The sequence below is a fragment of the Phalacrocorax aristotelis genome, chromosome 13 (genome assembly GCF_949628215.1).
Source record: "Phalacrocorax aristotelis chromosome 13, bGulAri2.1, whole genome shotgun sequence".
In the NCBI taxonomy this organism is placed as follows: Eukaryota; Metazoa; Chordata; class Aves; order Suliformes; family Phalacrocoracidae; genus Phalacrocorax; species Phalacrocorax aristotelis.
In genome coordinates this window covers 11,098,613-11,112,782 of record NC_134288.1, presented here as the reverse complement: position 1 = coordinate 11,112,782, position 14,170 = coordinate 11,098,613, and the positions used below count along the sequence as shown (strand labels likewise).

General features: G+C 41.8%; 1 protein-coding gene across 2 annotated transcripts; it reads right to left on the bottom strand.

Annotated features, from left to right (window-relative positions):
• On the bottom strand, window positions 1-13,376 carry PCMTD2 (protein-L-isoaspartate (D-aspartate) O-methyltransferase domain containing 2). Of its 2 annotated transcripts, none has more exons than XM_075108433.1 (6): window positions 13,258-13,376; window positions 9,796-10,130; window positions 8,399-8,501; window positions 6,447-6,618; window positions 5,377-5,500; window positions 1-3,829 (listed from the first exon to the last, which is right to left on the bottom strand). In XM_075108433.1, exons 2-6 carry the CDS (start codon window positions 10,100-10,102, stop codon window positions 3,447-3,449), a joined length of 1,089 nt encoding a protein of 362 aa, XP_074964534.1. In that variant the 5' UTR covers window positions 10,103-10,130; window positions 13,258-13,376; the 3' UTR covers window positions 1-3,446. The 2 variants fall into 2 exon arrangements, with proteins under 2 accessions (XP_074964534.1, XP_074964535.1); XM_075108434.1 differs by lacking the exon at window positions 13,258-13,376 and adding an exon at window positions 12,218-12,441.
• Window positions 13,377-14,170: the final 794 nt, after the last annotated feature.

Below are 14,170 nucleotides of genomic sequence, written 5' to 3'. Positions count from 1 at the left end.
TTAAGAAGGCTAAAAAGTCTTTACTGAATTTATTGATACAGAAACACTTACTGATAAAGTTTAAACTGCATAACACTTCTGCATGCCTCAGGCCAATTTAATTCTAGTTTCTATACATAGATTTTTCAACTTACACACCAATGATTAAAAGCAGCTTGAAGTTCATTTCTTGCTGCAAATTTACTGCAGTATCGAAACCTAAAAGGATTCACATACAATTAAAGTGAAGACTACTTAGAACACAAAAGGAAACAGTCAAAGCAGGTAAAATACCTAGACAGCTCGCAGACTATACAAAAACAGTTATGCTACAATTACTCTATTAGAAATGCATACAAAACTACAGTGCAAGTGCTGGTGCACAGGGAAAACGTATTTACAGTTCCCCTTCATTTACAGGCTATAAGCAATACTATTTTGCAATTATATTACACATAAAATTTCTACTATGGGTTTGTTTGGATCTGTGGGTTTTTTTTGGACAAGAGGACAATTTTACAACCCAGAACATAAATTTCCTGTGTATATATATTTATTTATTCAACCTTATCCAGGAAAAATAGCAGTATTTTATGCATCTTATAGAAAGCTACAAAAATCTAGCAAATGTAATAAAAAAGGCAAATCTGGTGAAAAATCTGACAAAATATCTTTTACAACTGGGGGTGGGATGAGGGTTTAAAAAAAAAATCAAACAGGAATAAGTGAATGATAATTCTCCCTCAACCGGTCAGCTTTAACAGAATCTCAGCAAGGTTTACTAATACAAACCCAAAGTTTAATGTCACTTTTAAAGCAACTTCTTTAAAAGAAGTTTTGTAATTAACCAAAGGATGACCTGGTAGCTAAAGTAAGAGGCACCCTGTACTATGTAGGGGTGTGGAAATTGTGCCACAATACAGAAAGGCACACACCTGGTATGACAGCTCTTAAGCAGAAACGCCTAATGAAGGTGACAGCCTTTGGGGAAACACAGAGAAACATTACACGTAGATTCTATTAAGCCTCTGTTTACCACCATATTCAGGATTTTCAGTTGTAGAAAGAAATTCATTATAGTTGCCAGATGGGTACTTGTATGTTTACAGGAAACCATCAGCTCAGTGGCCACAGAACTGCCCCATTTGAAAAAAAAAAAAAAAAGAAATAAAAATCTGAGGGAGCAAGATAGCTTGGGGTACTGTTTAGACTGGACATGGAGACTTAGGAAACCGGAGGCAAAACACAGCCTATGACTGTATTATGTGCCAGCAGCTACATGACACCGTATTATGAGATAATATTCTCAAGGACATACAAAAAGCCTATTAAGCAAGGAAGAATTCTCCATTGCAGGCTTAGACATACAGGAGTTGTCCGTTTATTTTTCAAAGCCACGCAGAACTTCGAAACAGTATTTATCACTAAGCAAGTTGTGCAACTCAGTACCATTAATCACAGAATCATAGCATGGTTTAGGTTGGAAGGGACCTAAAAGATTATCTAATTTCAACCTCGCTGCCATGGGCAGCGACACCTTTCACTACAGCCAGCTGCTCAAATCCTATCCAGCCTGGCCTTGAACACTGTCAGGGATGGGGCATCCACAACTTCTCTAGGCAACCTGTTCCAGTGCCTCACCACTCTCAGAGTGAAGAATTTCTTCCTTATATCTAATCTATATCTATCTTCTTTCAGTTTAAAGCCATTACCCCTTGCCCTATCACTACAGGCCCTTATAAAAGTTCCTCTCCAGCTTTCTTATAGGCCCCCTTCAGGTACTGGAAGGCTGCTGTAAGGTCTCCCTGGAGCCTCCTTGTCTCAGAAAACCCAGCATATTTTTGGCAAGACAGTCTTCATTCATTCCTCCTCAGAAAATGAGGAGACTGCATAAAAAAAAAAAAGATATCAAAGTATCAAAGTGAGTGACACCAGCTTAAGTGCTTCTGATGGGACAATACCTTGACACAGCGTTATTACTTACTGAGAGGGGGTTTTTCATGACCTCCCCAGCTTTAGAAATATTTCATATTGATAAAGCTCAAGGGTTTCTTTCCAGCCTTTACCAGTTTAGGCAGATTTTTCAAACAGGCTGAACTAAGTAAACCTCCCCTTCTAAATGGGATTATCTCCTCCCATCACCATTACAGGAAGACTTGGGAATAAAAATTAAAAGAGTTCACATCCATGGAACTGCAGAGCATAAAGTCCTTCTATACAAGCCCGTTAAAACATCTACTTATTTGTTGCAGGAATAAAATAACCTACCAAGTCGATCAACTTTGTTCCACCTATTATATGTGGACTGCATGTACACAAGTTGTATCGTAGCCACCTCGCTACAGCAGGGGCACACACAGAAGAACTGCATCAATTTGGCTTTCTAGACTGTTTTCAGATTCTACATACCCTCCACAACACTACGTTTGGCTGAATTACTGGGCACACGCCACTCCACTCAGGCTCGCACTCTGCACTTCACTCTGTTCAGCCCAGCAGACATAAGTTACCTCACACAACAGCAAAATCCACAGATTCTGCTTTCACAGTCAGTTTTCACAAACTCACTGCTATGCACCAACTCTCTACCCTCTTCCCCATTCAGAATTACTCTGTAAACATTTCCAGAGACAACCGTTGCAACCCTGACTACCCTAGCATCCTGTCAAAGCTAATCAGCTTTGCAACATTTCACTTGCCTCCATCACTTTAAAAAAAAAACAACAAACAAACAAAAAACAAAACAAAAAAAACCCAAACCAACTGTGCATCCCTATTAGACTAACGCACTAGAACAGGTGTTTCCCATTAAGGAAACCAATATTCTGTAAAATATTTTTACCTTTTACTGAAAAGTTTATATGTAGTTTATAAGCAAAACTGAGACCAACCAAAGGTGAGCTGATGCTTTCCTTCTCATGCAGAACCTGGATACCACAAGACCAGATGCCAAAAATTCTTTTCTTTCCTGTCTGTAAAAGTTGTGCTTTTTCAGATTACTGGAAGAAACAAGATTTGCCAGGTCAGTTTTTACTGATAATCTTCATCCTCCATTAAACACACACCATGGTAAACACATGGCAGGTTTAGTGGGAGAGAGCAGACAGCAAAGGTCTTTGGGGAGCTGCTTAAGAATATTTAAAAACTGCAATTCAGTAGAGCAGCCATGAGATTTTTAGAACATCTCTGTGCAGTTAGTTTTAGGGAATTAAATCCTCCTTTCCGTAAGCAGCTGAGCATTTCACCAACTTGCTTCCTAAGGAATCCCTGCTGTAGGATAAAACTATAGCACACAACTGAGAAGAAAAAAACTTTAAAAAGCTATAATGTTTAAGTATACAGCAGCCACATTCCCCAGCTAGCCTACTGCCTCGGGTGGTCGTATTAGCAGGCAAGCAAGTGGTATACATTTGTCAAGCCCTAAGCAGTACTTTATTTTCTACTTCCCACTTTCTCGAAGAAGGAAATTACTTTTCCCTGTAATAAAGCAGGTAATATTTCAAGGGATCAGGCAAAGGCAGACTCAAGACCTTTTCTCTCAAAAAGTTTACAGGGGGATCTGGCTTTAGTTCAGAGGGTTTAGTTTCTTCCTCTTCTCGTCTTTCATCCTCGATATCCTCGCTGTTGTTGTTATCATCTGAAGGGTTGGAGATACGACTAGCGAAGACCTCTTTGTCCAAGAAAACAATAGTTTCCATGCGACGGTGACGCACACGTCTTCGTTTAAATTTTGGGGGGTTCTTCAGCCCATTTCCATTTTTGCTCATTGTTTCTTGATGTATAATTTTTTTAATGGTTCCTCGGATGGCTATGCGAGCCAGATCCTGGAGGCTGCGAACAGCCACTGGGGCTAAAACAAAATGAAAACCATGAACAGATATGGAGAAACTCCCCTCAAGAGCACTCACAGGAAAAGTTGTATTTGCTCAAATTAAATCAGGCCACTTGAATTCCCTGCTGTGATTACAAAAACAGCTCTATTCAACTCCTGTCAACTCAGATAAACTGCATTGTAACTTTCCAAACAAATTTTAATTATGCATTTCTCTCATTAACTGAAGAAAAAGAATGGGATGAAAGCAGAGCTTCATATTTTGATGTCAAGTCCTCACAACTATTTTAAGATACAGAAGTCTTAAAGATTATAAGAATGCAGACTTAGTGACTGAAAATCTGACTGTTTAGTAACTTAGCAAAATATATTCTCCTACTGTAGATAACTGGACCTGAAGCCTACTAAACTCTTCTACAGTATTATTTTTCTACTGTGAAGTTACTTCAGCTTTGGCAAGTTCTCCACTTACAAAACACGAGTACTATTTAGGCTCTTCAAAAACTGCTTCAGACTTAGTGCATGAAGATGGGCAAAGACTGGCTACAAACCATTTGGTGAAAGTAATTATAGAAGCGTACAATAAGTTATTGTATGAAAATACCTCCCACATTAATGGTGTGGAAGCTTGTTCTGTCTTTTGCACTTAACTTGCTGCCAGCCCATAAGCACACAACATAACTCGTGCAGCATAAAGAAAAAAAAATGTATTGATGCACACACATCCATGAACTAAAATGAATTAAAATAAACAAAAAACCCTGTCTTCTACTGACAGGTAAGCACTCCTGTGACCTGAATGAAAGAAAAAAAAAACCCACGTGTAACATACATGCAGGTCTTACTACAAAGCCACCATACAAAGTTTGACGAAATATGCACTTAGTGGACTTTATAGCACTGGATGCACTGCTTACTGAGCTGCGCTTTGTCATGCAAAGACACCTTTCCAGAATAAGAACAAAGCCCGACTAATCTCTTTATGGAAGTATCCTGTCTTCTCGTGTTCTTAGGAGGCCTCTCTACACTGAAGCCTTAATCTAAAGATTGAGGCCACCGCATACCATCTGTATTTCAAACAGCTAACCAAAAATTACACAACTTCTATCCCTCAAGCATTCGAGGTTCAGGATAATTCTGAATTGCTGGGCAGTGAGATCCTATGAGTAGATATGTTTGTCCACAGGTACTGCTTGCATATTTTCCATCACCACATCACAGTGCCTGAGAACCATGATAGCACACAATTCAGGACTGAAACATGTCTGCATGTGCAAAAACACTGACCAAACATCCCACAACATTTAGGTACAATTTCACAAGAAATCATTTGTATTTAGAATCTATTTTACGCAATTCTGATTCTTGCACCAGGCTTCTGCAGATATCCTCAAAACCAGACTGGCATCCAATACAAGACTTAGGCAACCGTTCAAAGAAGGAAGTGGTTGGAGTAATTTTCCTTGAAAGGAATCATAGGGACGTTACATCTAAGGAAGGAAGGTGCAGCTTATAGCCAGATAGCAGAAAAAACCTCCCCCATACTCAAGAATGTCTGTACTCACGCAAGTGAACAAGCCTTGATTTTCCTGAATCTGCATGGTTAGGCTGAACCAAAGGAGCAAAAGAAACAGCAAGTATCTTCTTGGTCTCCCAGGCAGAAGGACCGGTACGAGTTATCTTTGTCAACTAAACCAAAACAAGAAGATTATTGTCCATTGTGTGAACTACAGTAAGATTTTTGAACAAAAATATGAACATACAACTTTTCTGCCCAGACAAGCAGTTAAAGTTCTAGAAGCTACAACAGTAAAAGTTAGGTAGTAAGGAGAAACACTGGGGTTTTTCTGAGAAAATTCAGAACTCCTTACAGGATTAGCCCAGAGTAACTTCATCTGTTGCAACAGAGTATGGGCACTGGCAGTTTGGGTCACCTGCTTTCCCAGTTATTCCTCAGTTCTGAACCAGAAGAGCTATGTCTGACCACTGAGAAAACATGTCAGTCACTGATGAACTTTCACTCTTGAAGGAAGCCTGCTGATCATTGGATTCCTGTTACAGCTCAAATCTCTTGCACTAACTCATTGCACTACATCTCTCTGGGAAGAAACTCTATACTCTGCTCATCTCAACCACTCTGATAGAAGTAAAAGGTCAGGTACCTACACCTCAGCTGTACAAGTCCATTAAAACAACACACCTTTACACCAAAAAGATATTATGAATTACAATCCTGAGTTCACACACAGGACAATTACCCACTTTTTACTAACAAGAATCCACTGACACTTGTAAATAGGGCAACTTGCATGCTCTTTCATAAGCCAGTTAGGGTGCAAAATTGTGTATTTTACCATAAGTGCAACACTAGATTATATAACTTGAACAAAGCCTTGCTGACATCCTTCTGTAGCATGAAAGTAAATTTATAATTAACAGCATAAGATTAGAATATGTCAAAGACCAGTAGAACTATGAATTTTTTAAATATTATGAAGAGTGCAGAGTTCATTTGCCCCTCGTAGTGAAAACTGGTGCACTTAATGCTTTCTCCAATCCGCTACAAGAAGGGCTAACTAAAGGAAGATGAGAATTAAGAATAACAAAGAGAAACACGAGTAGAAAGGCACTCAACCTTCTCTTCTAGAGGCATGACGAGAATTCCCCCAACTTTCAACAGGTTCTTCATGTAGTCTTCATGTTCCTTCTGTACTCCGGCACCACAGTAAACACGGTCATACTGAGTACAGTCCGGAGAAATCTCTAAACAATTGCCAGTAACAAAAGATGGCTCACAAAATTCAAATCTGAAAATGAAGACATATATCGTACAAGAATATTACAATTTATCAAATGCATTATGTTCGTGATACTGAAAAACCAAAACAACAAAACAACAAAATACTGGAAAACAGTTTCACAGGATTTCCCCGCTGAAGCCTGTATTTCCTAGACACTATCAGACCACAGCTAGTCTCAAAACCACAGAACAAGGAGGTGAGAATTCATAGGTTAAAATCTCCAAAGGATAAGGATGCATAATTTCATACTTGAGTTGCACATAACTCTTCAGAACAAGCTATTTTCAGTGACACGATGCTGAGTCAGTTATAATACACAAATATAAATATTAGACCTGTAATTCCACATGTTAAAGTCTTTTAAAGTCTGCAGCAGGGTGGCTTTTTTTTGCGTTTTCAAAAACTTTTAAATGGTTTCCAGATGTTGTGGGGAACTATAACATGATGTTTCAGAAATACACTTTGGTGAAACCAATGGAAGTTTTGCCATTAGCTGCAAAAAGCCTGCCATTTCACCCTTCATAAAAAGAATTTTTGCCTATAGCATTTCTGATTCAGTTTAGAAGAAAAATTAATGATTCTATAATGCTTCTGGTTTTCTTAGATGCTCCAAAATCTACATAAGCTTTAAGCCCCATATTTACAGGCTGATTTTGATAGCAGTTGTACAACGTATCCATTCTTCTACTGGTATCTTGCGAGGCAGCTCAACATAGCACCTATTTATTCCTAAACCTTTCCTGAAGCTTTCTGCCTTTGCAAAGCGTACTAGACATTCAGAGCAGCCAGCTACCAGCTCCTGCACACGGTGTTCTAACAGCATAACCCAGCAGCCATTTCTTGCAGCAATGCCAATTTTCCAGTCACGTTGATTTCTGAATTCAGCTCACTTTTGCTCCATAGCTATGTTTGTCTGGAGAGAGAAAGTCTTCCTTAAAGCACCTATTCAAGCAAGAGCAATGTGACTGAAACAAACCAAAACCAGTCACCTATGTGCAAGCACTTTCTATGCTGAAAACTTTCAGTCTGCTGCCAACATCAAGAAATTACAGCCCTCTCATCAGCAGCTTTCCAGTACAGCAGCAACAGCACAAGGCTGAGTAGCTTAAATTCTGGCATGTAACGACTTTAATTCTCTTCCTCCCACGAGAGGAGGACTATCAAGTATCCAGAGATGCTTTACTTCCTTGTTTGAACAAATTGTGAGATGGATCCAAAAATATGACAGCTACAACTTTTATTGCTGAGGCTACTATTGGCAATGGTTATCTTGCTGGAAAGTTATTACTTGTGACAGCAGCAGAATAGAGGTTCTAAGGAAGAACATAAATCAAATCCCAAGCAGTTTTAGTACCAACTTAATCATCATAAAACTACCTTCATATTTTAAAACATCATTTTTCTTCTTCTCAGATAAAATGTATTTGGCCACCACAGAAATCAGTTCATATTTTTCTGATAACTATGCATGCTCTCAAATCACAAACATTATTATTGTTATTTGCAAGTTTCAAGTTGCTACCTGCAACTGCATTTTAAAATAAGTAACCTTTTTCAGCTTCCTAAGTTCTGCAACAGCAGCACTGCTATTAAAAACACTGCAAAAATTTCTGAAACTCCCCCACAATACACATCCGCTTAGAAGGTCACACACTGCAGCTCAGTGAGCCTAAGGAGCCAGAATCCTCAGATTACCCTGAATCCAGAGCTGCACATGGGAATGAGAACTGCCATGACTAAAGCCAAACGCACAAAATTAATCCCAATGGGCATTCCACGTTCTTACTTGTCAAAGCTGTCACTTGTTTTAATGAAGAAGTCCAATTTCTGCTTCGCATATTCGATCACATCAGAATGAAGCTCCACACCATGGTTAACACCAAAAGGACCTGCAAATTGAGAACACTAGGATAATGGTAACAGGCAACAACGCAAAATCCAGCAGGACCAGATACAGTTTTGGTTACTTCCTATAACAGATTGCTCCCTGAGAGTCAGACAGTCAGCGCTTGTGTAGGGTCAGCTATCTTAGTACCTCAGTGGGAACTGCAACCCTATACCTGCCATTTCTGACAGCAAATGAAGCTGTTTTGCACAACTGATTTTGAGTCACTTGCTCTTAACTACACGCAAAATTCCTCTGTAGGAGGAAACACTGATACTGAAGAAATGCTACTGCTGTAAAACTGACCAGCTTGAAAAAATCCCAACACCAAACAATAGCCTGCATGTTTTAATAAATCCCTCAAAAAAACTGTATTCTATCCTTATACCCCCTTGCTGATATGCTAAAAACCTCCTCAGAAGAATCGGGAACACTCACCACACATTGTACCTCAATTAACAGCAAAAATAAATTGAAAACAGAGAAGTTTTTCAGCACTCATGCTCTTTATTCAGAACTGACTTAGTAACTTTCCCAAAAATTCAAAAGAATCCAAAAGCCCTGAAGTTACATATTGGCATCCTTGGTAATCTCAACAAACCTAGCAGAAAACCACAAATGTGATTCCATGAAAAGCTACGGGAGATGGGAGTGAAGCTCTACCTTGACAACAAACATTTCAGCAGCTAAAATTCTTGACATTCCCACAGAGGGAAAATACATACCCTATAGCCATTTGCTATCTCTTTAGGGCAAATTGCAATTTATAATTGCACTTTGATGCTGTGATTTGTCCCTTCTGTAGATGTGGTCATGAAGTCGGTTCTGATGCACTAACTGCCTTCCAGACACTATTCCCACCTCTATGTTGGTAATAGTCAAAATTGGATCTCAAACATGTTTCAGCCTAGACAGGACAGCGTAAAAACAAACAAGGCAGCAACAGTCACAGGTTTCTGCAGGCATGCTCAATCCTAGTTTAAACATGCCACTCCTGCTCCCAAGCTGGGCTTTTGCTTAGGGGGCAGCAAACTCAATTTGTGCCCAGTCCTGCAGAAATCTGCTACAGCCACCCGTGCAATTACATCGTTGCTTGTTCTGAACTGCCACAGAAATCTGGATCTCATCCAGTTCCAGAGAGCAAGACTTCTGATAAATCAGCCTGTTGGATTAATGCATTCTTTACTTCCCTAGCTACCTTTTAGTTTCGTTACTTGATGAATGCTTCACTCCCAATTTCAAATCTTTTTTTTTTTAACTCTAACATAAACAGTTAACACGATTGAAAGGGTATTTACCCAAGATGAGTCCAACCATAGAACTCAGATAACCAGTGCCACTGCCAAGATTCAAAAATGACAGCCCTGGTTGCAGATCCAAAGCTTCCATCACCTCAGAGTAAATGCACGGTGCTGAGAGATGAATATTTCCATGCTTCCATGCCAAGTCCTTGTAGGCATTGTCTTTGAACTCCTCCAGGTAGTAATCTGCTCGATCAATGGCTCGGAACGCCTGTTCTACCAGTTCTGTCCGGATATATTGTGCCTCCTTCAGGTTATCAATTAATTCATCATTATCTTCTCCTGCACTCACTGCACCTCCCATCTTCAACAGTTTTCTGTAAGCACTAAAACTAAAAGAATAATAAAGGAAGGTGAGGTATAGAGCATGCACTTGAACACTAAATTATGCTGCTGTATATGAAGTACTTTGAAAGAGATCTTTAGGTATTTTTCAGAAAACAAGCATCAGAAAAACATTACCACCACCACCATCCCCCAATCAAACAATGAAAAACAAAATGCAGCAGATCTGGCGTGTAGTACCTGACACTAGGGGGGGGGAGGAAATCACAATGTGCGATGCCTGTCTTCAAACACTACCAAATTTTACTAGCATGTCAGTTTTATCACTGAATCCTTTTATAGAAAGGATTTTTCTAGCTCCTATGCTTATAGGTCATTTTTCATTGCGAATCCAACCAACAGCGCAAGCCTGACTCGCCTGCCAGAGTTCTTGCCACAAGCAGACTTTCTATCTCTAATAGTATCAAGGGAAAATTAAGAGACTAAAACACAGGCAGCAAGAACCAGAAAAATCTCAAATGGCATTTTCTTTGAGGATGCAGCAGGATACTGATTTCACAGAGGTTAAAAACACCCTCTCTGACCTAGAGTACAAGCTTACTTACTTCAGCAAACGCACTTTCACACTGCTCGTCTTTATACCTTGAGCCACCGTCATAATTAAAAAAACCTTAACAATATAGACAGTAACTGCAGAGAGAATTTCCACTGAAGCCTGTGGAATTTCTTAGGTTCATAAGTCCTAGATGAGCTAACCCCCAACATGGAAACTTTTCAGTGACAGATTTGTGAATTACAAACACTTCTGGCTTCACTGACACAATCATCTCCAGCAACCTATTCAGGCTTACTGGTGTGGGGGAGAAAAAAGCAAGCACCTTCCTTGACTCTGCATTACACTAAGCATGGCTACAGGCTTCATCTATTAAAATATCTATACATTTTAAAGAAAAAGGTATGTGGGAGAAGAACATGGAAGAAATTATCATTCAAAATTAATCTAGCTTTTCTTCCCTACCCATATCTTAAAAAAAAATCCTTTTCAGAAAACACGATTTTTAAAAAAATGCATTTATTTACAATGCCTTTCTCTGCTCACAATAACCACAGAAAAAGCAGCAGCTTTAGAGTTCATTCCTGGGATCAGAAGATCTACCTACAGCTAAATTGTTGGGGTTTATTTGTTACATGCAGCAAGAGCAAATTATACACTTTCATTTTCAGAGGAAACAAAGAAAAGCTACAGGAGTCTGAGGAAATTTCAGTTATTCAAATACCATACCACCCTGATTACCTGTAAAGACACACAAAACAGGATATACTTAGGCAGGGAACTCGAGCCCGTTTTTAATACATTCATGTCTCAAACACATTAATCCAGTATCAGACCATTAATAAAACTTAAAAAACCACCACCCCTCTCCTTTCTATAGTTACTCCTTAATTTTCTCTACAAAAAAATGATTGCGTTTTATTCCTTCACAGTAGAAACACACCAAGTTGAAGGCTTAGGTGGGTTCATCAGCCAATCTGAGCCTTTTTTTTTTCCCCTCCTCTTACAAACACATCAATTCATTGCATCTGCACATCTAAGGCTGCTTATACCTTGGTCAGCATGCTTTATGTAACATTTTGCATTAAAATACTCTCTTCCCTGAGGCTACTGAATCCCTTGACTTTCTTTTGTGTATTTTGTTCTTACACTTGCTTTTTTCTTCAACTTAAGGTCTTTTTGCTATTAAAAATCTACACTTTTGGATTTAAAGTATGAATGAAAAGTTGTGTCTTTAACAGTGTTCCACTTTGGATCTCCAACAAATTCTCTCTGATGCATGCAAGCCCCACTGTGACAACTGGTCCGATCTGGTTTTAGCTCAGCAATATGATCAACAACTGTTCATGGAAGACATTCTTCTAATGGAAATCAAGGAACCTCCGTGTTGTGACAGGTGCCAGTGACTTCTGAAAGTGGTTACTTTTACTAGACACTAGCTTACTTCCAATAAAATACATGTTTTACAGGCAGAACATAGAATTCTGACATTCAAATTCCTCTTCGGATAATTCCACATCTTCTTTTAACCTTGTTTCCCTTCTATTGGAAGTGGGAACCAAGGCTATGAGTAGGACTTACGTTTAACAAACTTTTTGAAACAAAATCCTCTTCCTCCACACATTTTTTTATTAGCACAGTTGTACTTTTCATGCTTCCAGTTGAAGCACAGATTTCCACAAATCTGAGCAGGGACAAAGTTCACATGCAAAAGCTATGATCGTTGGCAGAACACCACACAGGTATCAAACCAAGCAGCCTTTTAGTATTGAAACATCCCTTCAACTGCACGGTACCATCTTCCCCTTTAAGAAAAACAAAACAGGAAAAAAAAAAAAAACCACCAAAAGCCTGACACGACAAGCTGCATTGAGACGCCTGAAACAAAACACTGAAATTAAAGCAATTTCTTCCAAGGCAAACACCAGCAGATGCACAGGGGAAGACTCAAAACAATACACAAGGCACAAAAATGCAATTTTTCGCCCTGACACATTTCCAGGGTAACCCCCGCTCTGACATCATACGCTCCAGACGAAATAACAAAAGGTGAGGATGTTTACCGATAAAAGTTACAATTGGCACATATTTCAGTCCCATCCCCTCTAACCCTCTCAAATAACAGATTAAAAAACCCCAAGCCATATAGCTCCACCGCTACCTGCGTTATCGGGCTGCTACCGAGGAAAGTGACGGAGATGAGCGAGTGGGAGGGAGGTCTAGCAAAGCCTGATGCTGATCCCCTCCCCCCGCCCACTTTAATCCCGCCCGGGTGGCCCCGGTCCCCGCACAGCATCGCTGCGTCCCGCCGAGCCCGCAGCGGCCGTGGAGGAGCCCGGGCCACCCTGAGGGGAAGGCGGGGTTGGGGAGGGGGGGAGGCCGCGGGAAGGGCCGTGTCCCCACCGCGGGGCACCCCCGGCAGGACCCCCGTGCCGGAGGAAGGGCGCGGAGCAGGGCTGAGGGGGGCAGCGGCCTGAGGGGGCGGCTCCGGCCGGGGCTGAGGAGAAGGGGGGGGGGGGAAGGCGGTGGGTAGGGGGAGGGCTGCAGCGGCCCAGTGAGGTCGGGTCGAGCCGGGACCGGCCGCATCTCAGCGGACAGGGTCTCTCGCCCACCGGCCGTACCTGAGCGGCGCTCGGCTCGGCTCGGCCCGGCCCGCTCCCCTCCCGGGCCCGGCGGCGCCCCCGTCCCGCCGCGCTCCGGAGCGATAAACACAACCCAGCTGAGCGCTTGCCACGCCACTGCGCATGCACGGCACGCACCACCGCCGCGGAGGGGGTGCGGGGAGCATACCACTGCGGTCCGGCGGGGGGCGCTGTCTGGGCTGTACCATGCCGACCCGGCGCGGGGGGGGAGACTGTACCACTGCAGGGTGGGGGGAAGTGCTGCTTCCCTGAGGGGAGGCCTCAGTGCGGGGGCGGTCGAGGGGCTCCGGGGTCGATCGCTGCGTGAGCTCGCCCTCGACTGGTGGCACTGGGACCTGAATAGAGACTGGGCCTATGTGTGGGATCTACTTACGGGGCCTGCTTATGGCCCCTGTGTATGGGCCGTATGCATAGGGCCTGGGTATGGGGCCTACAGACCACGCTTTCATACCAAACAGGCCAACGCGCTGGGCCTATGGGTCAGAGCTAAATACAGACAGGCCCTAAGTATAAACCACGTGGGTCTAAATACAGCTTAAGGTCAACAGGCTGAGCTCATAGGCAGGGCCTAAATGTGGACCAGAGCTACAGATTGGGGCTAAATGCAAAGAGGGCCAGCAGACCAGGCTTAAATATGGCTTGGTCCAGCAGCGCAACGATATCAGCCAGGCATAAATGCAGACCAGGTCTAAATACAGACGGGTCCAACAGCCTGCACCCACAGATCCAGCCTAAATATGGAGCAGGACTAAATACAGTCCAGGACTGAACACAGACTGGGACTGCCTTTTACTGATATTTCCCATTGCACAGCCCGGGAACATCTCGCCATCCCAGTGCGGCTGCCTTCCCCCAGCCCTGCACCCCTTACCCTGCCCTAATTTCTGGCTCC

Coding starts and splice junctions, on each gene's coding strand:
- PCMTD2 (XM_075108433.1), bottom strand. CDS start 10,102: ATGGGAGGTGCAGTGAGTGCAGGAGAAGATAATGATGAATTAATTGAT. Junction 8,502..9,795: donor TATGGTTGGACTCATCTTGG/GTAAATACCCTT, acceptor CTCAATTTGCAG/GTCCTTTTGGTGTTAACCAT. Junction 5,501..6,446: donor TCATGCCTCTAGAAGAGAAG/GTTGAGTGCCTT, acceptor GTTTTGGTTTAG/TTGACAAAGATAACTCGTAC.